This window comes from Salmo salar, chromosome ssa11, assembly GCF_905237065.1.
Source record: "Salmo salar chromosome ssa11, Ssal_v3.1, whole genome shotgun sequence".
Taxonomy (NCBI): domain Eukaryota; kingdom Metazoa; phylum Chordata; class Actinopteri; order Salmoniformes; family Salmonidae; genus Salmo; species Salmo salar.
The window spans coordinates 74,062,710-74,090,026 of record NC_059452.1 but is presented as its reverse complement, the minus strand read 5'-3'; the positions used below and the strand labels follow the sequence as shown (position 1 = coordinate 74,090,026).

The 27,317-nt window shown below is 43.8% G+C and overlaps 1 protein-coding gene across 3 annotated transcripts in view; it reads left to right on the top strand.

Moving 5' to 3' along the window:
* Positions 1 to 23,159, top strand: part of LOC106563143 (erbin) — a 137,250-nt gene extending 114,091 nt beyond the window's left edge. Inside the window, exons 15-28 of one of the 3 annotated variants that reach the window (XR_001319187.2) lie at positions 1,866 to 1,965; positions 4,663 to 4,784; positions 5,778 to 5,951; positions 6,519 to 6,692; positions 6,797 to 6,929; positions 7,221 to 7,404; positions 7,943 to 9,479; positions 12,432 to 12,584; positions 14,810 to 14,866; positions 17,163 to 17,348; positions 19,172 to 19,264; positions 19,523 to 19,597; positions 19,758 to 21,094; positions 21,140 to 23,159. Coding sequence is in view for 2 of the 3 variants with exons in the window: in XM_014128408.2 (XP_013983883.2) it covers positions 1,866 to 1,965; positions 4,663 to 4,784; positions 5,778 to 5,951; positions 6,519 to 6,692; positions 6,797 to 6,929; positions 7,221 to 7,404; positions 7,943 to 9,479; positions 12,432 to 12,584; positions 14,810 to 14,866; positions 17,163 to 17,348; positions 19,172 to 19,264; positions 19,523 to 19,597; positions 19,758 to 19,865 (3,096 nt within the window). In the remaining variant the exon portion in view is untranslated. Of the gene's footprint in view, positions 1 to 1,865; positions 1,966 to 4,662; positions 4,785 to 5,777; positions 5,952 to 6,518; positions 6,693 to 6,796; positions 6,930 to 7,220; positions 7,405 to 7,942; positions 9,480 to 12,431; positions 12,585 to 14,809; positions 14,867 to 17,162; positions 17,349 to 19,171; positions 19,265 to 19,522; positions 19,598 to 19,757 lie in introns of all 3 variants that reach the window. The other 2 variants (XM_014128408.2, XM_014128409.2) reach the window with 2 other exon arrangements.
* The last annotated feature ends 4,158 nt before the right edge of the window (positions 23,160 to 27,317 follow it).

Below are 27,317 nucleotides of genomic sequence, written 5' to 3'. Positions count from 1 at the left end.
CACAGTACCCCATAATGACAAAGCGAAAACAGGTTTTTAGGATTTCTTGCAAATGCATTAAAAATTCAAAACAGAACTTATTTACATAAGTATTCAGACCCTTTGCTATGAGACTTTTTAAATTGAGCTCATGTGCATCCGGTTTACATTGATCATCCTTGAGATGTTTCTACAACTTTATTGGAGTCCACCAGTGGTAAATTCAATTGATTGGACATGATTTGGAAAGGCACACACATGTCTATATAAGGTCCCATAGTTAACAGTACATGTCAGAGCAAAAACCAAGCCATGAAGTTAAAGGCATTGTCCGTAGAGCTCCAAGACAGGATTGTGCTGAGGCACAGATCTGGGGAAGGGTACCAAAACATTTCTGCAGCATTGAAGGTCCCCAAGAACATAGTGGCCTCCATCATTCTTAAATGGAAGAAGTTTGGAACCACGGCCAAACTGGGCAATCTGGGGAGAAGGGACTTGGTCAGGGAGGTGACCAAGAACCCGATGGTCACTCTGACAGAGCTTCAGAGTTTCTCTGTAGAGTTGGTTGTCCTTCTGGAAGGTTCTCCCATCTCTGCAACACTCTACCAATCAGGCCTTTATTGTAGTGGCCAGATGGAAGCCACTCCTCAATAAAAAGCACATGACAGCCCGCTTGGAGTTTGCCAAAAGTTACCTAAAGACTCTGACCATAAGAAACAAGATTCTGAATGAAACGTTTTTTTAAATACTTTGCTGCAATGACACACTTAGTTATCTACCCACCTTGTTCCTTTCTTTTAGCATGTGCATCTAGTAAGTACACAATCATGCTTTTGGGATACTTTCAGATTTCACTGATTCTTTAGTTGTGGACACTATATCACCACACTCCCTCTTTTGCCTCCCTCTCTTGCTCTTGGTCCTCAAGTCACCTTGATTTAGCACCAGTTTTTTTTATCAGTTTCGTTATGAAAACATTTATTAACTCCATGACAGTAGCTAAAGCAAGGGGCTATAGCAGCAGACAAGTAGACTACAAATGCATGCTGGGCCGGACATGCCCTGAGCTCGTGACGGGAGCGCTACTGGAGCGAAGTTGGAGAGGGCGAGAAGGCTGACACTCCAGCCTTTGGGAATCTCACTCCGCTCCACGCTCCAGTCAAATTGGGCACGATCCACTCCAGCTCCGCTCACATACTGCGGCGACATGAGCATCTCGTCATTATATACAAATCTCTGGTGTAAATGGGAAGGTGCAAACAGCACAGAAGAAGACGAGACCAAAAAGACAACACGAGAACTAGCAGACATAAAGGCTCATAAAAACAAAAAATGACTTGATTCTTGAGATATAGGCATTTGGAATATCATGTAAAAACATACATTCAAATTAATTTGATACATTGCCCAGCCCTACTCCTGCCACACTAGACCTCCTCCAAAGAAATACAGCTCTGATCATCTCCTAATGTTACTGTCCAAAGCCTTTAGTAGGTTTGGAAACCAAATGAAATCGATGATTTCCACCAGTGAATGTTTGTTACTAGTTACCACAGCCACAAAATCATGAATCCCGTCTATTTCTACAATTTCTCTTAAATTGTGATTTTAAACCTAACCTTAACCACACCGCTAATTGTATGCCTAACCTTAAAATGCTACTATTTGTTTTTTACTTTGTGGCTGTGGTAACTAGTGACAACCCCAGTGAATACATATCCATAAAAGATTCCTATGACTGTCCTATCCCTTGCTTATTTGACAAACTATTACTTGGCAAGGAATTGCATTTTCCTGACAGTTTTCATAGAGCCATAAGGATATTCGACATTTACTATTATAGCACTGTCTTATATTGTCTCTTTCTCTCTCCCCTCCGTCCACAGTCGAAGCCCCTCATCCCTCTGCAGAAGGAGGAGGATCAAGAGACCCACAAGACGGTTCTCACCAACTATATGTTCCCCCAGCAGACCAGGACGGAGGACTGTGAGTACTAGACAAACCGAGTCTTAGACTAATACTAAGGCTTATTATCTGTGGGCTAGGCTCTGTTCGCTTTTACAATACATCCTACACTAGACAACCTAGACCAGGGGTGTCCCCCCCCCAAAGAAAGTATTAAGGGAGCCCCGTATAAAATCCAAGCCCTTTTCAAGCTCAATAGAGGCAATATCTGATTTTCAGCACAACGAATAGCAGTCGGATCAAATGACCACAGAATCTGACACAGCGGCTGTCTGGTGAAGTTGCAGGAAGATTTGAATCTCGTGAAAATACTGTAAATATGCTGCTAATTTAAAAACCAACGAAGAAAATATTGTTCTCCAGTGATAAATTGAAGTACTCACATCAAGCCCCGCAAGACATTGAATAATGAAACTAAGATACACAACTTTTATAAATCAAACAGAAGGTTTGATTGTAATCATTATTTTATTATACTGTGTAGGGTGGCCCAGCACCCAAAGTGACTCTTTACACTCTATTGAAAAGGTTTTATTGTCTTCTCAGAAAATCGGCCTTCTGTGTTGCTCTTGCCATCCTCCATTGTCTAACATCTCTGGGTAGGTTCTGGTGTGATGACATCCTGTAGGTCTGATATCTGATTGGAAGTTAACTCAACAGTAATGCTATTGGTCAACAACTAAGATTTGGAATCCAAGCAACTTTATCAAGGGGTCTTGGATACATTGTCCCTTTGTTCCTGTCCTGGTTGAGAGAATGCCAAGAGTGTGCAAAGCTGTCATCAAGGCAAAGGGTGGCTACTTTGAAGAATCTCAAATATAAAATATATTTTCATTTGTTAAACACTTTTTTGGTTACTACATGATTCCTTATGTGTTATTTCATAGTTTGATATCTTCACTATTATTCTGCAATGTATAAAATAGTAAAAAATAAAGAGAAACCATTGAATGAGTAGGTGTGTCCAAACATTTGACTGGTACAGTGTATATATATATGTATATATTAAATCTATAAATAGCCAGGGAGTTGCAAGGTGGTTGATGCGCGTGCGGCTCAAGATCTATATAGTATGATTTTAGATACACGAATGCCATGTTTCCCCTCCGAATACTTTCATCAATCGAATAGAACTGGGCCACCATCAATGTCAGTCACGGCCCACTCTGAGGAGGAGGAGGACCGTGTAGAAACACTATCCGTTAACCCTCCCTCTTGGGCACTAGGTGTACTTTTACATCAGTTAGCCAGCCTGCTCTCTTTGACCTCCAGTCGGTCGAGGATGCTACAAGTTAGATATTATTTATATTTTCTTTTCTTTTCTTTAGCTGATTTAGCTTGACATTTGAACGGGGCTGGGTGGACAAGGCGTGCACTTTTGGGACAGTTCCATTTGTTTCCTTGCGCCATGCAAGCTAGATCAAGTGCAAAGAGAAGAAAAACTATTTAAATCCAAGTCTGGTAGTGACTCTATCTCACCTATGACTTTTTTTGTTGTTGTAATGAACAAGCTGAATCGGTGTTCAGGAGAGCCACAGGTGCTAGCTCTTGGAGGGGAAATAGTGAATCTGTTATCAGTGCACTGCTTTTGCGTTACAATTTGTTTTTGAGGCACCCGCCAGATCTACTCAGCCCCTTAATTGGAATGACCAGGGGTGGTCAAAAGTGTTGTTGGAGCCGCATAAGAAATCTGAGCCCTTTTCTAGCACTAAAGCGGCAATTTCATATTTTTTGCACCACGAATACCAGTCGGATCAAATTACCATGAAGTCTGACACAGCGGCTTTCTGGTGCAGTTGCAGGGATAATTAAATCTCCTGAAAATACTACAAATATGCTACAGGAGTGATGTTACTTTTGGATTTAAAAACCTACCACTGAAGGAAATATTGTGTACAACAGGTATAGTTGTTAGTGAAATGCTTACTTACATGCCCTTAACCAACAATGCAGTTTAAGAAAATAAAAAAAAGTAAGAGATAAGAAGAACAAATAATTAAAGAGCAGCAGTAAATAACAATAGCGAGGCTTTACACAGGGGGTACCGGTGCGGGGGTACTAGTGTCGAGGTAATTGAGGTAATATGAACATGTAGGTAGAGTTAGTAAAGTGACTATGCATAGATAATAACAGAGTAGCAGCAGTGTAGAAGGGGGGCAAATCAAATAGTCTGGGTAGCCATTTGATTAGATGTTCAGGAGTCTTATGGCTTGGGGGTAGAAGCTGTTTAGAAGCCTCTTGGACCTAGACTTGGTGCTCCGGTACCGCTTGCCGTGCGGTAGCAGAGAGAACAGTTTAGGACTAGGGTGCCTGGAGTCTTTGACAATTTTTAGGGCCTTTCTCTGACACCGACTGGTATACGGGTACTAAGCCCAGGCATAGAGAGAACTGGTCTGGAAACATGACTGGGCTAAGCTGTCAAAAACAAACAGAATTCCCACCAGTTTTTCAGTACTATGAATTTACCTCACACACATATTTTTGTGGATATCAAGTGATATTGATACCGCAAACATACATTTAAGGCCCCATACCGTATGGTTTCAGGGGGGGAAACTGAAAAACCTACTCTAGACAGGGGAGGATGTTTTAATTAGTGGTACATAACTGCTAAGGTTTCATATTTTATTCAATTATTTTATCTCTAGATGTATGTTTAACAAATGTCATTGGAATTCTGCATAAAGGTTGACGTGTGGTTGTCTTTCTCCTCCCCAGACATCCCCAGCTCTGACAGCGAGAGCTTTAACCCCTCCCTGTGGGAGGAGCAGAGGAAGCAGCGGGCCCAGGTGGCCTTCGAGTGTGACGAGGACAAGGATGAGAGGGAGACGCCTCCGCGGGTCAGTACCCCACACGCATGCATAGACACAAACGAACACACACACACAAGCACACACCCTTGTGTACGCACGCAGCCAAGAAAAACTCTCTTAACTTGCTGTGCTATAGATTGTAGCTAGCGCAGATGACAAACTGAGGGTGACACTATGCAATACAAGCTAATGAAAGTAGATGACAAACGATGTTCCATTTGGCCCCGTCGAGAACAAGGGTCAAATAACGCTGCTCTGTACTCTCATTGCTTTTGCACATTACACAGTTCTCATTACTAAGTTGTTAAGGCTGTTAAAACACTGGAGCAAGGGTTACAAATGGGCTTTCTGGCACAAAAGCAAGCTTTTTTTCAATCTCCTCTTGTTATAATGGAAAATCTAGGTCGTGTACCAAATGGCACACTATTCCCTATATAGTGCACTGTATTTGACCAGAATCCATAGGGCTCTGGTCAAAAGTAGTGCACTGCATAGGGTAATAGGGTGCAATTTGGCACGCAGCCTAGAGCTGTTAGTCATCTTGTGCTTCAAGCTACAACCCATAAAAGATTGGCCTTTCCCTTTGTCCCTTGTATTCAAGAGAGATGTGTGTGCCTGCACCCAAGTTCTACAGAATTTCCATTTAGTTGTTTGGTGTCTACCGTCTCGTTGTGAAATGGAAGCTGCCTGAAACTCATGGTGCGGTGGTTCTGAATCATTTCCTTCCCACCTATTGTGCCGTCTCACACCGTCTCCCACTGGCACAACAATATGGCCGCCTGGCTGCAGTGTCTCTCCAGCAGACTGAGAGGGCGGGCCTGCCGGGAAGAGGCACACCGCCTCTCAAACGGTTAGTCTGACTGAGGAGTGGTGGCGTCACCTCCGCTTGGCAGGCAAACCCAACTCCCCCTCCCTACCGAACTCCCACCCCCTAGTCGAGGGACCTTCTGTGGTCAATGGTTTTAATGTGCATGTCGCGATCTCTCTCCACTATGTGCACGTGTGTGTGTGTGTTTCCAGGAGGGCAACCTGAAGCGCTACCCGACACCGTACCCAGACGAGCTGAAGAACATGGTGAAGACGGCCCAGTCAGTCGCCCACAGGCTGAAGGAGGACGAGTCAGGCGACGAGTCAGGGAAGGATGCCAGACCTAGCGAGCGTAACCATGTGGGAGTGCAGGACGTGGGAGTCAAGGTTGGCCTCCATCTGAGCCCTGTTGTCTGGAAACACAGGCAGACGTGCAAACTGCACGTACACACACATACACACACACACACCGTCTAGTTTCTACTCTTATGCTTTATGTAAATACAACAAACAACTTGTATACAGTGTATTGCAGGGATCAACTAGATTCAGCTGCGGGCCGATTTTTTATTTTTTTTTAATACATTTTTTTGCTCAGAAAACTTGGGGGGGGGGGGATAAAATCACCCGCTGGCCTCCAGTTGGGGAACCCTGGGGTATTGTATTGGACGATTGCATGAGAGAAAATAACGACTGCTCCACATGTCCACAAGTATTTGCAAATATTTTCATTTCATTTGATATGTTAAACAAAATATTGGAAAAAAGTGGAATCACAATCAGCCGTAATAAACCTGAGATCAACAGGAATTCACAGTTGTGTTTTCAGACTGTTCTGTCCAATACTTATTTAGAAGTTAAATGGGTAACAAATAACAACCTAATAATGACTCTTTTGTAATAGAAACACGTCTCCTTTTATATAACCTTCTGTTGGTTCGGGGTTTTAACCAGGTGATTGAGGCTCCCTGTGCCAACGGCAAGCCAGTGGAGATGGAGCCCAAAGCGCCTGTCTGTGTTCAGGACTCCACAGCACCCCTGGAGACCTCTGAATCCTACAACTCCCAGAAGACCTCTCTCCGAACCTCCGACAACACCAGGACCATGAACCATGAGGACACCCTGGAGGTACGCTACTATGGAACATGCTGCACACCTCGTTGGCCATACACATTTTGACCCTTGCACATTTATTTTGGGATTTTTATTTTACAATGTTTTTGTGTGTCAAGTCTTTTTCTCTGCAGGACTCCGAGGAGCTTTCGTCTGAGGAGGAGGAGATGAAGATAGCGGAGATGAGACCTCCTCTGATCGAGATCACCATCAACCAGCCCAAAGTGGTGGCCCTAACTAAGGACAAAAAAGGTACCACCCAGACCAGTGGCTCCTTGCAGGATTCACCACCACTAGAAGTAGTACATGGTAGTACATGGCTGGTACTTAACTCAAGTTAGGGTTTGTCCATATGCAACAAAGTTGTTACTTATGGACAAATCTTAATTTGAGTTAAGTAGTTCTATGTAGTATTAACACGTTCGTTACATCATGTATACTGTCCTCAGGGTACACAGCTTGGTAGTACACCCCCCCGACATCCTAAACCCCGTCAGAACAATGTGTACACGCTGACCGAGTTCTCCTCTCTTCGTCTGACAGATGACGGTAAAGACGCTGACTCGTTGCTGGACGAGACGGTGGCCAACAGCAATCAGAACAACAGCAACTGTTCGTCCCCGTCGCGCATGTCGGACTCTGTGTCTCTGACCACGGACAGCAGCCAGGACAACTCACTGTGCACCCCAGAGAGAGAGGCCAAGATGCCCTTCCTACCCAAAAGCAGGTGGGTGCAGTATGGTTCCTCTCTAGGTTTCTTGAGGATGGATGGTGTGATTTCCTTGCTATTAGGCATGTGATTTATTTGAAAATAGAAGCTATAAAGGTCCTAGTGAAATAAGTATTTTCCCCCTTGCATTGAAATGTTGGCTCAACTCAGAAAATACTTTAGTGTGTGCTCATACTCGATGTAAATAAGCCCACCGGCTTTCCTAGTCATTGGGATGTAGGTCGGGGTTCCTGCTAAGCTGCGTGGTAGTCTGTTTGTTTCCTTATTTATTTTTTATTTGACCTTTATTGAACTAGGCAAGTCAGTTAAGAACAAATTCATATTTTCAATGACGGCCTTGGAACAGTGGGTTAACTGCCTTGTTATGGGGCAGAACGACAGATTTTTACCTTGTCAGCTCGGGGATTCAATTTTGCAACCTTTCGGTTACTAGTCCAACACTCTAACCACTAGGCTACCTGCCGTCCCCTTATACTCTGTATGGCACAATACTCGTCAACAACAACAAATCAATATGTTGCGCTTCCTGTTCCAGGCAAGAGGATGTAAACATGAACCAGCGGAAGGAGAGCACCCCTCTCCTCCAGAACGGCAATGGCTCGGTCACATCCCTGCAGGCCCTCCTGAAGACCCAGCAGGGCTACGAGTCCAAGCCCGAGAAGATGGTGGGTGACTACGACCTGTCCATGGAGAGGCTGGCCTTCATCGAGAAGGGCAACAACAACGGCATGGGTGACGCCTACACCAAATGGGACCAGATCAACATGAATTTGGCCAAGCTGCCGCTGCAGCCGGACAACATGGTGGTCCAACCGGACGACCGCCCGAACGGCTCGAGCGCCAAGGAAGACTTTAACCACTTGCCTCCCCCGTATAACAATGACAACTCTACGGCGCCCATCACGGCCCACATGAAGAACGGCAACCAGCAGGGCGACCACTTCAATAGCCACTCCAGCGAGGGACTGGCTGTGTCGCCTATGAGGGTGGACTCTGCCACGTCGATGGTGCGGACGGCTTCTGCGGGCGTGACGGCCAGCAGCAACATGTCTCTGTCTCGCAGCACCGAGGAGCTGTCCCCGGAGAAACGATGCTCCCCTCCTGTAGTGGCGAAGGCTCAGAGCATCACCAACGTTGAGGCGGGGGGGATGAAGCTCTACTCCTTGGAAGCTGAGGGGGGCTCCTATGAGGGTGGCGTAGTGGGCAGGATGGCCGGAGCCGGCCCGGGGGCCCAGGGCCAGAGCATCGTACGCAGCAAGTCAGCCTCCCTGCTCAACGACCAGCCCTTCCAGGTCTACTCCGGTTCCTCAGCTTCCTCCTCCGACCTGCTCTCCAGCTCTTCCAAGCCCCCCGTCAGCACCGGCCGCTACCCCGTCCCCTCTGGCATGGCCATGGGCCCACCGCCCCAGTACAACGTCCAGTACTCCAGCAGCACCATGCCCAAAGACGGCCTGTGGACCCAGAGGACCCCCGTCCCCCCCGACCAGGGCTTCATTCCTCCGCCCCAGCATTCTCTGGCCAACACCAACTACTCCAACCGCAACCAGGCTCCTCCCTACCTCCTCCAGGCCCAGCAGAGAGGCCCGCCCACGGGGCCCACACCCGGTGACATGTGGGCTAAGGAGAGACACCTACCCCTCGGAGGTCAGCCACGGAGTGGCACCCTTCAGAGGCAGAGCAGCAGCAGTTCCTCCATGGGGGACCCCCGGCGCATGCAGGTGCCCGAGGGAGAGTACATGACGTACAGGGACATCCACACCCTAGGCCGGGGGCCGCTGGCCATGGCTCAGGCCATGCAGAGGCCTCTGTCGGCCCGTACCTACAGCATTGACGGGCCCAGCACCCCAAGGCCCCAGAGCTCCAGGCCACAGCCCCACGAGCTGCCCGAGAGGACCATGTCAGTCAGCGATTTCAACTACCAGCACGTCAGCCCCAGCAAGAGGCCCAACGCCAGGGTGAAGTCTGAGCACTCGTTGCTGGATGGGCCAGGAGGACCGGGAGCAGGAGGAAGGGTACCGGTGGACTGGAGAGATCAGGTGATGCGCCACATCGAGGCCAAGAAGATGGAAAAGGTAGAGTATTTGATGAATATTTAATAAGTAATCCATTTGATTGTACTTTTCATTCAGTATGTTTAATAATAGTCTTAATGGCCACTAAGAGAAATCCAGTATGATTTAAAGGCATAGCCACGATAAGAGGTCAAACATGGGTGATATGGACAAAAATCCATCTCTCTCTAAATTGACTGAATTATCGCAACGATAAAAAGTGAATACCATTAAGTACACCAGTTAATTGTCTATATTACCTTTAAAACTACTACTATTACTTTGAATGTTGTAGTTCTCAAATGTTCTGTTAGCAATAGCCCATATTAGCAGACTTATTTCATTTTTAGTAAAGGCTACTTATCGTTATTGTCGAAAGCAGTAAAATGTCCTCAATAAATGTCGGTTTGGTTGGTGCCGATGTTTAATTTTTGGTTTAGCGTCCCAGCTCTAATAGAGGTCACCTGTGTGTTTGATTGGGAACGTGTTAGGATCATCACACCGTTATGTCATCAGCCCAGGTTGTTATTAGGTCCGTTCGATTTGATCACGTCATTGCCGAGATGACCTCACACCGTCCATTCAGAAACCTCATGACCCACATTATAGTGGCGTTTCTGTTTCACCATCTTCGTTACTTGTCCCATTCCTTGACGTCAGTTCAGAATTATGCAAAGGAATGGGACAAGTAATGAAGATGTGGCTCTCCTCTGGTCCTTAGGTACCACAGGTTGAGGGGGGCTACAGTCTGCATTCTCCTTGTCCACTTCATCACCACAATGGGCACGTTTTAGAACGCAGCCATGAAAGTGACCACCCTGATGTTATCTAAGACGCATAGTTTAGTCAGTGATATGATTTAGAATGTGGAATGAATGGCCTCGATTTGAAAAGGAGAGATTACTCACTTGATCCTTAATTAGGAGAGGCCCAGCAGAACAGACAGAGGAGAAAATGATGCGTGGGAGATGCCATTTAATCACTTGTTCACAAAGCATGATTCGTCTGATTTTATTCCATTTCCTTCCTAATTAAATTGTAGAGCATCGACTTGTTACGTGCTGAAATCTCCTTAAAGAACACAACCACGTTAACAGATTCTGTGGTCTGAGTTTGACTGTAACATGTAGTCAATGGCAGTACAGTCGACTCCTGATAAATGGAACGGCTTTGTACTGGAAAGCTACATATTGAAATGTAAACAGCTTGCACTTGTCTGGGGTTATTAAGGCTCTACGTATAGCATGTATTGTTTCTTAAGCATGTCTATGTTGCATCAGTATGTTTGGAGTAACAAGCAAACAAGCTGCTACTAACTCAATGTATGAAATAAAATGTTTTGTGATTCGCTGCATGCTTGCCTGCTGTTAGAGCATGTGGAATGTTAACATGAACAATATTACTTCCATTGTTTTATCATTCATTACCATTTAGTGAAATGCATGCCCACTCAATTGTGTCTGTGTGTGTTGCCTGTATGTGTGTGTGTTGCCTGTATGTGTGTGTGTTGCCTGTATGTCAGGGTTTCCGTTAGGAAAATGTGGCGCCCGGACATTTTGACCGACAACATTTTAATTTTACCGGACATTTGGTGAAATTTACCGGACCCGTATGGATTGGGTGTGTAACCTGATTAGGGCGTCCACCCACGGTGCTCAGAATGACAGAAATCACACATAGATTATGGTCATTCGTATTAACAGGACATGCAATTCGAGGATGCAATGACATGCGGTCCTTCTTACCGAATTCTGATGTACACTTTGAACAAGTTAGAATAACTGTCCACATGTACTTTTCCTCAGCCAACAAGATGAGTAAAGAACAGCAAAATGACTGGCCTATGTCAATTTACTATAGTAGAAAAGTTTAGGCTACCTTATTCTGTTGATCAGCTTGTTGAGAAAGAAATGGCCTTTTCCATTCACTCTGGGACAGTTGTGGGACGGTAGATCCCAAATTCATACAACCAGTAGGCCTAGGCTACATAAAAAATAAAAAAACGTTAAAGCAATGAGTCTGATTCAACAGATCAGAAAGCTTAAACTGTTAATAAACTATTATTTCTTCACATTATAAGCGCAGCAATGCGCAGAGGGCTACGCGCAAATGTTTGTTCTGTAATGCACATGTGAGCACTTTCATGTGACGGAGATGAAAATATCCATTAGAAATGTAGAAAGAGAGGAGATCTAATAGGTTACTTTGAAGCAAAGTATTTTATTAGGCCTCATAATATGCATTAAAACGTTTAGATTTCAAACAATTAAGTATATGTTTTCAAAATGCATACTTCCTCCAGCTCATTGCAAAGTGGTGTGTGACTTCCATTACCAAAGTGGTGCCTTCCATTGCCATTTAATGCCCCGTTCAAAACATCTAGGAACTCGGAAATCTACGACTTCAGTGCATTCAAGGCAACTGGGAACGGAGGAAAAAAACGAGCTTCGACTGTGAAAAATAATTTTTGAACTGTCATACAACTTGCAATTCCAACTCGGAAACTCGGGCCTGTTTCTAGAGCTCCAACGTTTTGACCTAAAGATCACTGACTTCATGATTTCACCTCTATTTTTCAGAGTTCCCAGTTGTCTTGAAAGCACCAGAAGATACTGCAGCAGCTCTTGTGCTGTCTGACAGATTTTCCACTCAAGGGCTCTGTATCTGTATGCTGTAAGCATGTGATAAATAAGATGCATAACGAATATACTGTATACACGAACCAACTTAATTCCACGAAATTATGCTAATTGCCCTATAGATTGATAAAAATGACCAGTCATGTATTCTATCAATGAATGGGCTAAAAAGCATGATTTTGCAATGGGATCTATTCTTCTTCTCCCGGACAATTGGCCGGGTCAATTTTATTTATCGGTTTAAAAATATATATTTTGGACGAAAGCCGGCTATAACTGGCTAACGGAAACCCTACTGTATATGTAATGTGGTGTGTTGCCCTCCTCTGTTCAGAACGCCTTGTCTCGGTCCTATAATTCCAATTACGCCCCGCTGAGCTGCTCCCACTACGGCAGCTCTCGGGATGTGCACCACTCAGGCAGCCAAGGCTCTCTGGTCTTTAGTGCTGCTGCAGACGGACGGCCTTATGGAGCCCAGGGCCACTGTGTGAGTACTGGACTGGACTGGAGCTAGACTACAGTTCAGCCTCCTAGCTCCTAGCTGCCTCCTATCCAGGCAGATCTTATTCCTACCTCATACTGCTTTTCAGCTTGGGGCCCCTTTCCAATACTTTTCAAAGGCATCCTTGGCTTCCACGTTGTTCCATTCAGAATACAATGCCTTCCTCAGTTAAGATATCTCATTTTGTTGCGTGGCCTTTTTGTGATGTTCAGTCCTTGATGTTGTCATTGATCTGTGCTGGATGGAAACAAGTTTTCTCCACCTTGTTTGCTTCCATCGCTTCAAACCTCAGATCTGGGATGACTTCACAGAAGGTTTCAAGGAAGGATGCATTTTAGAACTATTGGGACAGGGCCTTTGAACTGTATAGCTCCTTGCTCTAGTGTGACGCAACCTAACTTGTTTAAAAGGGGCATCCTTTGTCTGTGCACATAAACTAGTCCGCTCTACCACAAACTGTTTGTAGGGAAACTCACAATCTCTCTATCAAGGATTCGTGTAGAGGAAAGTCCTAGCGCTGTAGAAGGGCATCTTTCAACGAGCTGTTGAGACCTGGCTGAACTACCACATTGCATCTGTGTTGTATAAGTTGAACATTTTTGTAGTCTCTCAATTTACAGCAGACAAGTAGCCTACCTTATCCAAACAGTAGTAGGGTTGAATAGGGGTGAAGCAGTGTTGTTATCCTTATAAAGGTATTCTTTCTAAAACCTATTTTCTGTCAGGCAGTAGCTTTGTGTCATTATAGGCCATATGGTAGGATGCAATTGACAGTGAGATACTGAACAGGTATTTCACTGGCTTGGTGTCGGAGTTTCATTTATCCAGTGACATCATTGCGTCAGAAGCCTTTGATTAGTTGTATATGCTACAAGTCTCATCTCTGATGTGAAATAGCATCATGTTGAATAGTACAGTTGGATGTGTAGATTAATAGTCGTAAAAAAGCTGAAGAACATCGCACATCCTGGTATTTTCCGCAGGTGCTGGAGTTGTAGGCAAACTCACTTGTACGTAAAGCTACATTGAGCACATTGGCCACATTTGTAATTACCCTCCGGAACCTTGCCCTTTTCTCTGGTGGGGACTCAGATTTAACCACAATATCTCTCAAGTTTGGAGATCTTTTAAAAACCATACGTGGGGATATTTAAAAATGGGTTTCAATTGTGGGTCAGTATCAATACTGTACCCGTGCTTCCTGATAATGTCCTTAAATGCCTTCCCCAATGGTGAGTATTGGGTGAAGCATGATGGGACATTTACACTGAGGGACATTCAAAATGATCATTGGCATGATGTCACTGTACTACTCCTATATACATGACCTTCCACCCCCACCTGGGATATGGATGCCTGATGAAGACCTAAGGGTCGAAACGTTGTAAATAAATATCACCTGGTATCATGAGCACTAGTTTAATAATATTAGCATGTTGCATGGTACAAAATGCCCCTTTTTAAACAAGGTTTCCCTCCCAACCTATAATTCACTTATCCCAGTGCTTTATCCACCGACCCACCCACGCACTCCGAATCAGGTAGCGTGCCTCCCTTCTCAATCAAATTGATTCTCCCCTTTTAACGACACAATCATCGTCAGCTCGCTTTAATGCCTCCTCTTAACTCCCACTGTTGATCACTTCAGAATCACCTCATAACCCTTTCACTTCTCTGTGAAGATGAGCACTGTGTTTGTCCAAGGTAAGTACGGGGGAGGGGGGGTGTAGTTGGAAGAGCAAGTAGTTGTTGTGTTAGGTTGAGTCGTGGTGTCAAATGGCTGCCTACTGATTTCCACTCAACGTGTAGTCTTATGATTTAATGAATCGTTGTTTCCTTTCCTCTGTTTATTCTCTAAAGGACACTACTTTCGGCTCTAGTGCCCTATGTAGGGAATAATCATCCTCATTGTTAAGAACGTTATCTATAGATGTACTTTTCATGGGTGTTGGAATTACCTGGAGAAATGTCAAAATGAATAGTTAACACAACATATTCCATTTTTGTTAACCAAACATGTGACAAACATTATTATCCTCGATCAGAACATGGTCAACTAATTCAGCTTAGACATGAAGAATTAGCTCAACATTACCTAATAGTACACGGATTCAGGGACTTGCCTAAAATAGGAGAGGTGTGTTTGTCACAGACACAGTGGTCAGGACATGGGCTTTGTTACCAATCATCTCATATCGTTCCCTCTTCAGGATGACGTGTTTGGACCTCAAGGGCAACAGGGCTACACCATGGACACCCTCCGAAAAGTAAGTGCACACTAGAGCCAAATGTAGAGGATACCCATACACCAATCAACCACCTTCCTATTGTGTTACTTTTTATTTTGACTTTTTATTTTAGCGTACTTGGTGAATATTTTCTTCTTGAACTGCACTGTTGGTTAAGGGCTTGTAAGTAAGCATTTCACTGTAAAGTCTACACTTGTTGTATTCGACGCATGTGGCAAATAGTTTGATTGGATCATTTTCACATTTCTAAAAGATGGTCTCCTCAAATTGGTTTGCTTCCCTACTATATATTCGAAATGCAGACCATAAAGCCCATGGAATAGTCATAGGCCCATACAGTTTGGAGTAGTTTAACAAAACGAGGGCAATAATTCTACAAATCGATCATACAACCCCACCATGACTAGAAGTGCCTGTCTGTCCCATCTCGGCACATGCATTCCCTGACCCATAGCTTTTTCTGTAGCGCTATAAGTAGAACGTTGCCCAGCCCAATACCCAGAGTAGAGCTAGCTAGCTGAGAATTACGATATTGACCCAGTAGCAATACCTACAAGCACCATCCTCCTCCCCACCAGTGATTAATGAGTTCTAATTAACAAGATCTGCCTTGAAAGAGATTATTGTTCAGGCCTATCTATTCTCACGGTGGCCCCTCTTGCCTCCACCAGGGTCCCCGGTGCCTCGCAGTGAGGTTTGGAGGAGCGCTGCTTCTGTTATACTGGTATTATTAATAGCTATCCTGGGTGGAATACGGTGGCGGAAGCTCAGCGTAGTGAAGCTCCTCAGTCCAGTCCCCAGTGGGCTCTTGACCTTCATCATCTAGGCTAGATACAGTATGGTACGGTGTCCGTGGACAAGTCGAGGAATTGCGATTTAGAAGAGTAATATGTGAGAATATTAAGAGTTCTACTGTATGTACAGTATACAGTGTTTCTATATGAACTTCTCAGTTGAGGACTGATTGTGAAGAGGCTCATTTGAAATATTTGATACCCAGAAATCTCTCCCTTTCCATGACCTGTGAAATAATTAGAGCAGGCCCATTTCTCACGATTCCATTTACACTGAGAATTCCATTTACACTGAGAGAATTGAATTTGTGAGAAATGTAGACATTTTGGGGAGTTCCTCCTGCCACCTGCAGGTTCTCCGGTGGTACCGCAACTGTCTCTTTTCAGTAACCGGCTCAGACAGAGCCGCAGAATGAGGTCAGTCGGCTGTCTGGGAGAATTTGAAATGGTCTGTTCCAAGAGATGTCGTACGGAAGAACCACAGCGTGACTCATAGAGAGCCATTTTATTATACGGACTGCCAAGTCCTTATCAGACGTTAGATAAGCCCTTTTATATAAATGTCTCCTTCGAACGCACTAACGCAATGTTTTTTGTTTTTGTTCAATTTATTCAATGTTCTTCAACTTACTGTCTATCTGCCTGGATGTAGATATGGATCTCGCTGTCGAATAGGAATACTAAGGACAAATGGTTTTGAACTGGTGTTTTATGGAATGAACTGTTTTTATTTGGACATGTTCCAAGTTCTGACCAAATGTGGGGAAACTTGTCGACATTTTCAGATTCTACCCAAACGTTTACCAAGATGAAGTGGACTCTGTCGTGGTCCTTCAGACCCGGCATTGATAATGACTCTTCAGTCGCTCCGTAAAGAACCTATTGCACTGCTTCTGTAGACAAGAGCCCTAGTCTAGCCTATCCTATTACATGGTATATAGGGAATAGGATGTCATTTCACATTTGCACTAAGTCACAGTGAAGAAAGCCTAACCCTTGCCGGCCAAGCTACGTCAGCTACGGAACCTGCCAAAAACCCCACCACCATCTAATAAAACCTAATTGATTCATCTCTGAAATTCATCCTCCACACCAGTCAGAGGACAATTATTCCCATGATTTTGTTGCTTTGGGGGCAGTGGCAATGAGTCAGTGGATCCCATCCCCCTGGCCTGCTGCTTTAGACAGAGCACCTTGCTGGTGGTAAATCAGCAGCTTCTACTAAAATCGCACTCTTGTTCTGTCACATGTTCTTCTGTATGCCGGGCCTGCAGTTTAGCTTACCCTTTGGCCCAATTTTTTTTTTCTCTCTCTCTTGCTGGATTATAGCCTAGTATTTTATTATCTTAAGTGCTATGAAAGTATGAATTTGAGTACTGTGTATGCCCAAACCCTGCTGAACATTAAAGTGTATTGTCTGATGAGCGTTTTAGATGTCTTTTTAATCAATTTTGTTGGAATGTCAACTCTACAACAACATCTGTCTGTCTCTGTGTGTGTCTGTCTGTGTGTTTTGCCAGGTGCCTTCGATGAACGGTCAGCTGAGCGGTCCGGTGCGTGGCCAGATGACGTCGTGCCAGACGCCCATGGCCCGCCACCCCTCCAGAGAGCAGCTCATCGACTACCTGATGCTCAAGGTTTCCCATGGCCAGCAGCCCCAGGGGCCCCCTCCACCACGGGCTGACCACGACACACTGCAGCAGGAGGTAGGGTGGGGAAATGGATGGAGAGTTACAGTTCAACAAAGCTCCTTATCCCTACACCTGGAGAGCTATAGGGTGTTTAGCCCACAGCTACAAACCTCATTCATCATCAAAACCTTGATTAACTAAGATGACTAGGTCAAACACATATGTGTGTTTTAGTGCTGGGCTTGAACTACACCATCGAGGAATAGGGTTGATGACCACTGGGTTAAAGCATGCATAGCATTGCACTTAATATCATTGCACTTACTATCATTGCACTTCATAGTTGTTAATAGTGGTTTGTTTGTTACATCAATTAAACTGGCTAGACTGAAAGTATTCAGACCCAACATTTTGTTACGTTACAGCCTTATTCTAAAATTGGTTAAAAAAACAAAAAAAAAAACATTTTCCCTCAATCTACACACAATACCCCATAATGACAAAGCAAAAACAGGTTTTTCGATTATTTTTTTTGCTCATATATAAATATATATATATATATATATAAAGTAACACATTTACGTAAGTTTTCAGACCCTTTACTCAATACACTTGAAGCACCTTTTGCAGCGATTACAGCCACGAGTCTTCTTGGGTATGACGCTACAAGCTTGGCACACCTGTATTTGGGGAGTTTCTCCCATTCTTCCCTGCAGATCCTCTCAAGCTCTGTCAGGTTGGATGGAGAGCGTCGCTGCACAGCTTTTTTCAGGTCTATCCAGGGATGTTTGATCGGGTTCATGTCCGGGCTCTGGCTGGGCCACTCAAGGACATTGAGACTTGTCCCGAAGCCACTTCTGCATTGTCTTGGCTGTGTGCTTAGGGTCGTTGTCCTGTTGGAAGGTGAACCTTCACCCCAGTCAGGTCCTGAGTGCCCTGGAGCAGGTTTTCATGAAGGATCTCTCTGTTCTATCATGACAGCCTGCAAACTCCAAGCAGGCTGTCATGTGCATTTTACTGAGGAGTGGCTTCCGTTTGGCCACTACCATAAAGGCCTGATTGGTGGAGTGCTGCAGAGATGGTTGTCCTTCTGGAAGGTTCTCCCATCTCCACAGAGGAACTCTGGGTCTCTGTCAGAGTGACCATTGGGTTCTTGGTCACCTCCCTTACCAAGGCCCTTCTCCCCCGAATTGCTCAGTTTGGCCGGGCGGCCAGTTTAGGAAGAGTCTTGGTGGTTTCAAACTTCTTCCATTTAAGAATGATGGAGGCCGGTGTGTTCTTGGACCTTCAATACTGCAGAAATGTTTTGGTACCTTTCCACAGATCTGTGCATAGACACAGTCCTGTCTCTGAGCTCTACATACAATTCCTTCAACCTCATGGCTTGGTTTTTACTCTAACATGCCCTGTCAACTGTGGGACCTTTATATAGACCGGTGTGTCTCTTTCCAAATCATGTCCAATCAATTGAATTACCACTGGTGGACTCCAATCAAGTTGGAGAAACATCTAAAGGATGATCAATGGAAACAGGATGCACCTGAGCTCAATTTAGTCTCATACCAAAGGGTCTGAATGCTTATGTAAATAAGGTATCTGTTTTTTATTTTTAGTACTTTTGCAAAAATTTCAAGAACTTTGTCAGTACAAAAAAAAAATGCATGAAATGAAATGTATGCATTCACTACTATAAGTCGCTCTGGATAAGAGCGTCTGCTAAATGACTAAAATGTAAATGTAATTATGGGGTATTGTGTGTAGATTTAGGATTTTTTTTATTTAATCCATTTTAGAATAAGGCTGTAACGTAACAGTTGAAGGGGTCTTTCCGAATGTACTGTATGTGACTCATATTCAAAGTAACGTCCCCTGTGAAGGTAGTAATGTCTGTTTTTCAGTTTCGTGTGAAAGTGGAGAAGAACCCAGAGCTAGGGTTCAGTATATCAGGAGGAGTAGGAGGACGGGGAAACCCCTTTCGTCCGGACGATAATGTATGTTCACTCATCAGCCCTCTTTTTCCCATAGCAATATAGTGTTGTCTATTTTTCCAGCCTACTGCATGTGACATGTAATCTAAGCACTTACACAATTGAGTCCTCTAAGTTAAGCATTGCAATATGTTAGTAGTTCACTGTATAGCAACTCAGCTTGTTACTGCATTTGTACGGATTTTGCAACAGTCAGTCAGTAAATAATGTCACTAGTGTTAACCAGATGGGTGTGATTCGTCTCTCTCTTCTCTCTCTCAGGGCATCTTCGTGACAAGGGTCCAGCCTGAGGGACCTGCCTCCAAGATACTCCAGCCTGGAGACAAGATCCTCCAGGTGAACCCCATAATACCATTCCCTCTATATCCCCATCACTATATATCGATACTGTATCAATTATTTGCTGAACACGTTTACCCACTACAAAATACCATACAGATCAGAGCCAAAGTTGCCATCTCGGTGTTGAGCTATATCTCTCCTTGTTTCCCCCCAGGCAAACGGATATAGCTTTGTGAACGTTGACCATGGGAATGCCGTGGCCCTGCTGAAGACATTTCCCACCACTGTGGATATGATCATCGTCCGAGAGTTGGCGGCGTAGAGCGAGACAGACGGGACTGTGGAGCGACGACCTCCAATCCTTCTTGTTTTTATATACAGAGGAGCCTGGTCTATAAATAGAAGAACTGAACTGCTTTATGGGGAAGAGAACCTTCTAGAGCTTTTGGGATAATGGGGGCCGAACCACTGCATCAAGTGGACTTAGTGAGGGAGGAGGGGGAGCAAACATCTGGAAGCATGCATAGTCGACTTGGTCATCTTAAAGAAGAAGTCACTGTGGGATAGCCGGTTATTTTTTACACAGAGGACGCTGCAGAGACGGCGTGTGCTCCAACGACACAGAGATCAACAACAACAAAAAGTGCTTTCTGTATCGTTAGACTTGGGTTTTTTTTGAAGAAAATAATTTACCTACGTCATTACAGAGTTGTAGTTGCTGTAGTTGAGCATTAACTGTAGTTGACCACTAGAGGGCAGGGCTCCCTCTGTCTCTCTCTCTGCCCTCCTTTTTAAATCATGTATTTTTGTTTTTAATTTAATAGATGCCGAGACCACTTATTTGACCTAGGTGACATTTGATCTGGGGGACAATGTTATGTGCTTTCTTGTGGAGATGAATGTAGTGCTGAGTTGCGCTTTCAGAACGATGTTTAAGAATTCCCCCCCTGCCTACTTGCAATTGTGACAATTTTTGACCGGGTCCTGTACATGGTGGACAGTTGAGAAGGACAATTAATTTGCTTCTGCCTCCATAAAGCCTGTGAGCCACACACTGCATACATCCATTATATACTGTCCGCAGTCTAGGAACAGTTATAGTAGCCTCCTTGGAACCACTGGCTTGGAATATCCCTCACCTGAGAAGACCTGCCTGTGCCGTCACTGAACTCCTGACAGACGAGGACACTCACTCCGTCACTGAATCAACTACTCTGTTTGCTGACTACTTGGATGCTGTAAAACACTCTTCGTATGTGAAATGGAATTGGGACTGGGATATGGAACAGATCATGGTATTTCTTTGTGGGGAAATGGACTAGGAGTAACAGTAGAGGAATGTCTTTGCTTGGCCTTAATTAGCCTAGCCAGGATGTGATGTGAGATGGTGGGTCAGGAGGCAGAGTGGTAATGTCAGGTCACCAAAACTTGTGTTTGAGACCATGGTCAGGTGTTGGGGAGGTCCCAAAGTGTGCTACATACTAGTGGTGCACTATATACAAAGGATATAGGGTGTGATTTGAGATGCAGCCTGTGTCAGACTCCGAGCAGGTTTAGGCCTGGTCTCTGGGCCCCTTCCACTCAGACTCCGAGCAGGTTTAGGCCTGGTCTCTGGGCCCCTTCCACTCAGACTCCGAGCAGGTTTAGGCCTGGTCTCTGGGCCCCTTCCACTCATGTTGGTAAGATTCTAAAGGGCTTCTCCCTCAACTCAGCCATTGGTGACTAGAAAACTCACAAAACGGTTTGAGATTAAAAGGGGTTTATGTCTGTAACATATTTTTGTTTAAGTGGGGGAAAACAACCATAGTTTGCCTTTTGTGTATAAAAATCATATTTTTTAGACATCAATCTAGGCTTTTCACTCTCTTTTTGTGTTGGGATAGTGTTGTTTCATGCATGGACTCTTTGCTCTACGCTGGGGGGGACTGAGCTGTTAAGTGCCATAGACCTTGAACTGTTTGAACAAGGGGGTGGAGGGAGTGACTACCCTGAGACCCAAGCAATATTCACATATTTCTCTTCACAACAAACTAAACGCTCTCTTCTTGAGTACACCCCATGTGACTCGACACAATGGTTTAATAGCAATAGTCAGCGGCTTTATTTTCATTCAGAAAGACATCCGATTGCATTTTTTTAAACCTATAAAAGAAAAAAAACGCAAGAAGAAACCCTTTTAGTGATCGCTGATTGTTATACGGGATTTTATATTGTAAAGAATCTTTTCTAATGAAAAACAACATGTGAAGTTACATTTTTAGCGAAGAAAGTAAAATGTAGAAGTCTGCATTGTATAATAGTGAATGCTCTTGCGTCACTCAGCCCTAGGCTTTCATATGAGTTGCAGGCTTTCCCAAACTTGACTGCTCGGAAAACTGTTCAAACCAACTGGTTACGTGTATCTGTGCAAACATTAATAACTTTTACCCCAGTGTAAAAGAAACTCAATCCGAGCTGCAAAGTTTCTAATTGAATAGTGTCAAGTTATAAAAAGGCATTTCAAAGCTTTTACGCTATGTCCACTTGGTGTAATCAACAGTCTATAGATGTATGTGTTGTTTGCATGAATTCACCCAATGAATTGTCTATTTTGAAAAATGAATCCATGAAAACCTTTAGAAATATTTCCTATAGAAAGCAAACGATCCAATTCAAAGATCTCTACAAGTTATGACCCCACTGAACCTTTTTTGGAAATCGATTGTAATGCAAACACTGAATTGTGACAGAGCGTATATAAAGTACTTATCAGAGATTGATTTCCCCCCCCCCCCCACACATTTAATGTTATTGTCGTTATCCAAATCCTTCACAAATTTCAAATGGTATGCATGTAATTCATTGTTACTTTATGCATACAGCTAAAGATTATACTCATGTTACTGTCGACGTGTGACTCGAATAGAAAACATTGTCAATGATGTTTGCTCCCCTTTTTTTTCCATTTTGAATTCCAACTGAATATTGCCCCCAAATGAAACTTTTTATAGCAACTGCAGACCCAGTGACATGCTCATAACTGCAGATATTTGTCATTGGTCAATGTTAGCCCAGAGAGGTAACATATTGACTTGTTAAGGTTTCTCTCCTGCATTTCCCCCTCGCAAGATTACTGTTAGTACACCATGTTTTAAATTAGAACATTGTAATTATGCTTTTGTGCTGTTTTGTTGTGGGCACTGTGTTATTTTACTTTCTATCTGGGAATAGGAACAATCTAATGAGATTTCTTGGGTCAATGTCATATTTAGACCCAAACAGGGGGTCACCTGTTTGCCATATCTAAGATAAACTGGTCTTCTCTTCATTCTCCCACCTTGTTTTTATTTATTTAGCTCAGTCTGTGACTTTTTAGACATTACTAATCAAAATGTAAATACTTTTTAAAAAGTTAAGAAATCAATTAATCATGGCATTAGTCACTGAGTTTGTAAAACCAGCAATAAATTGCAATGCAGACACAACCCGTTTAATGTATAGCTATTTCAAAGGTTTCTCTGGAAACGGCTACAGTGAGATGATTGATATGCATTCATTCAACATTCCAGATTTTGTATATAACAATACTGTTTCTGAGTTAACCTGTGGAAAATAAGAAATAAACTAATGCTCTTTACAATTGTTTCCTTCATTGAATGACGTTCTCTCCTTTTTTTCCCCCCCAAAGGCTTGAATGCGGCAATTCCCCATGCCAGACTGTGACGTAATATGTTGAAGATATGCTTCTTAATACAGCCATGTATTAGGATTAAGAATATATATATTTGGACTAGATAATGCTGAACACGGTTGGAATTCTGTTTATATAAATTGAACAGAAGACAAGTAGTTAATTTGACACCAAAGGTAAACAAATCAGTTGAAATTGCTCTGTGGATGTAATAGACTTCAGAATTGCATTGGGGGCGTACTTATACAAAGTACAGCATTACCTATGTATCTTGGGTCCATGAAATGGGGTACCAGCCTACTCCGTGACACCCACTGAACACAACTGTGGGAAATCAGCTCCATCTAGTCAGCCTATTGTACGTATTGAACATTCATATTGCAATGTACAGCCTTACCCCATTTCATAGACTCAAGACCCGTAGGTATCAGCCTACTCTGTGACACCAACAGAATGTAACCCTCCCTGAAATCTGATTTGCCCCCCCCCTAATTTTGACCAAGACTCCTCAATCTCACCGGAGAAAGCATCCGAGCGAGTGAAACAGCGCCCCTCTGTTTTAGAATGTGTAGCCCATGTATCTGATGCCATCATTCTTTTTGGCCAGACAACAGACACATGGGCTACAGATACTAAAGCAGAGGGGTGCTGTTTGTCTCACTTGGATGCTTTCTCTGGTGAAATAGATTCAGCCTCTTGCAAATTGAAGGAAAATTATAAAACACGGATACACACTTTAAAAAAATTAAATTCCCCCCATTTTTGAGGAAGCCTGGCTTCTCTTGGCATCCCCCATGAATACAAGCCACTTTGTAGGCTGAATGTCATTATACTTAAGGTATTTGTAATAGATGTCCCTTTCCATTGGGCTCCTGAGTGGCGCAGCAGTCTTAGGCATTGCATCTCAGTGCAAGAGGCGTCATTGCAGTCCCTGGTTCGAATCCATAGGGTGGCGCACAATTGGCCCAGCGTCGTTCGGGTTTGGCTGGGGTAGGCAGTCATTGTAAATAAGAATTTGATCTTAACTGACTTGCTTCGTTAAATAAAGGTTAAATAAAAAATTCAAAATGGCGGATGCACAGTTCGGATGGTGGATTTATTTTGGAATAGACGAACGTGCGCAGGTGACCTACTTTATGAAGTTATTTGTTTACTGCTGTCATCAAGGCAACGGAATGCTACTTTGAAGAATTTGAAATATAAAATATATTTTGATTGGTTAAACACTTTTGGTCACTACATGCTTCCATATGTGTTATTTCATAGTTTTGAGATCTTCACTATTATTCTTCAATGTAGAAAATAGTAAAAGAAAAACCCTTGAATGAGTAGGTGTGTCCAAACTTTTGACTGGTACATAAATATATATAACATTTTACTTTTTTCTCCCCAATTGGTAGTTAGTCTTGTCCCATCGCTGCCTCTCCCGTACGTACTCGGGAGAGGCGAAGGTCGAGAGCCGTGCGTCCTCTGAGAAACAACCCAGCCAAGCCGCACTGCTTCTTGACACAATGCCCATTTAACCTGGAAGCCAGCCACACCAATGTGTCGGAGGAAACACCGTACACCTGTTGACCGTATCAGCATGCATTGCGCCCGGCTCACCACAGGAGTCACTAGAGCGCGATGGGGCAAGCTCAACCCTGCCGGCCAAACCCTCCCCTAACCCGGACAACACTGGGCCTATTGTGCGCTGCCCCATGGGTCACCCGGTTGCAGCCGGCTGCAACAGATCCTAGACTCGAACCAGGATCTCTAGTAGCACAGCTAGCACTGCGGTGCATTGTCTTAAACCACTGCGCCACTCGGGAGGCCCAGTGCAGCTTTTGACATTATTGATCATAGCCTGCTGCTGGGAAAACTTAGTGGTTATGGCTTTACACCCCCTGCTATAATGTGGATAAAGAGTTACTTGTCTAACAGAACACAGAGGGTGTTCTTTAATGAAAGCCTCTCAAACATAATCCAGGTAGAATCAGGAATTCCCCAGGGTAGCTGTTTAGGCCCCTTGCATTTTTCAATCTTTACTAACGACATGCCACTGGCTTTGAGTAAGGCCAGTGTGTCTATGTATGCGGATGACTCAAGACTATACACATCAGCTACTACAGCGACAGAAATGACTGCAACACTTAACAAAGAGGTGCAGTTAGTTTTGGAATGGGTACCAAGGAATAAGATAGTTTTGGAAATATTTAGGACTAAGAGCATTGTATTTGGAGCAAACCATTCACTAAACCCTTGGGAAAATTGCAGTTGGCTCAGAACAAGGCAGCACGGCTGGCCCTTAAAAGTACACAGAGAGCTAACATTACTGACGTATGTCAATCTGTCATGGCTCAAAGTGGAAGAGAAATTGACTTCATCATTACTTGTTTTTGTAAGAGGTGTTGACAAGCTGAATGTACCGAGCTGTCTGTTTAAAACACTAGCACACAAGACATGCCACCCGAGGTCTTTTCACAGTCTCCAAGTCCAGAACAGACTATGGGAGGTGCACAGTACTACATAGAGCCAAGAATACATGGAACTCTATTCCACATCAGGTAACTGATGCAAGCAGTAGAATCAGATTTAAAAAGCAGATAAAAATACACCTCATGAAACGACGGGGACTGTGAAGAGACACACAAAGGTACAGACACATGCATACGCACACATTGTGATATTGTTGTGTGGTGGTATTGAACATTTTGTGTTGTGGGTATGTGGTAGTGTAGGGATGTTATATGATGTACTGTTTTATCTTTAGCTCATTCAGTACAAACATTGTTCACTGTTTTATCTTTTGTTTTATATGGAATGTGGGTGCTTTGGTGTGTTTGGGCCCCAGGAAGAGTAGCTGCTGTCTTGGCAGCAGCTAATGGGGATCCCTAGTAAATACAAGTACTTTGAAAATATTAGCCAGCAAGCTAGCAGTCATCATCATGAATCATGTCGACAATCTACTGGCAAACCCTTGTCATATGAAGAGAAATAATGAGGAGGAATTATAATCACTAGCCTGCTATTCAGTGGAGTGGGTGAGTGGTCCAAGTCTGGGTTTAAGGGTCTCTTATCCAAGCTTAAAAGGATAAACATTGTGTTTTTTCAGAGTTCCCAGTTGTCTTGAAAGCACCATAAATCCAGAGAATACCAGTTTGATGACAGCTGCACAACCTTCCTGTTCAAGTGAGCACAGCACAACAAGGTGAACCCAAAAATGTCTTGTATGCTGCTGCATAAATTATGTAATATGCCAGGGAGATATGTATTCCGGAGCTAAGAAAGTAATACTAAGTGTATGTTGTGTAGTAAACTGTTAGTAGCCCATGTGCCTCACCCTAATAATTTGGTCAATTTTCCCCTCATAATTGAACCTACTGTTCTGACTTGGTAGTGCAGATGTAGCTTATAGCCTGTTTTAGAGAGGTGTAGTCATTGGATTTTGTAAGAGCTTTAATTGTCAGCTTATATGCCCCCTTTATTTATCCTACTGTTCTGACTTGGTGTACAGGGAGAATACTGTAAGAATAGCCAATGTTACGTCGCTGTACATTTAAAGTGTGCTGAACAAATAGTTACTTTGACTACGTCCGTCCTAGCTCACTCATTCATGTCAAAATCGAAATTACGGATCGTCTCTTTTCTGCTCGTCGTCCCCTTATGCCATAGTTTGTACATCTCAACTGTCAGTAGAAACCCCATTTGTTTAAGCAAGTCAGCCATATCAGCTATGTTTATTTTAAAGGCAGTAAATGAGGCTGAACTAACTGTTTCGCTGCCAGACAAGGCTCTGCTGATAGCCAGGTGTAGCAGTGGTAAGGTTCTGGGACTGCTGTTGGGACAGCTTTATGTAGGCCTTAACAGTCTGTGGGCACCGCCTGTCACCGTTATAGTGCAATGAATGTATTGCTTAGTGTTGTGTAGTGGCTTTCTGGCATGCATCCCTAAAAAGTTTGGGGGGAGTTTTCCCTACCAAGATATACATGCTAAAATCGGCACTGGCTATAGAAAATAGGAATAGGCAAATTACTCTGAATGTCACTTGTGTGCTGCCCTCCTGTACGCTGCGAGACTCCATTCTTTACTGCGTGCCGCCAGTCAAGTTGAAATAGGCTAAAC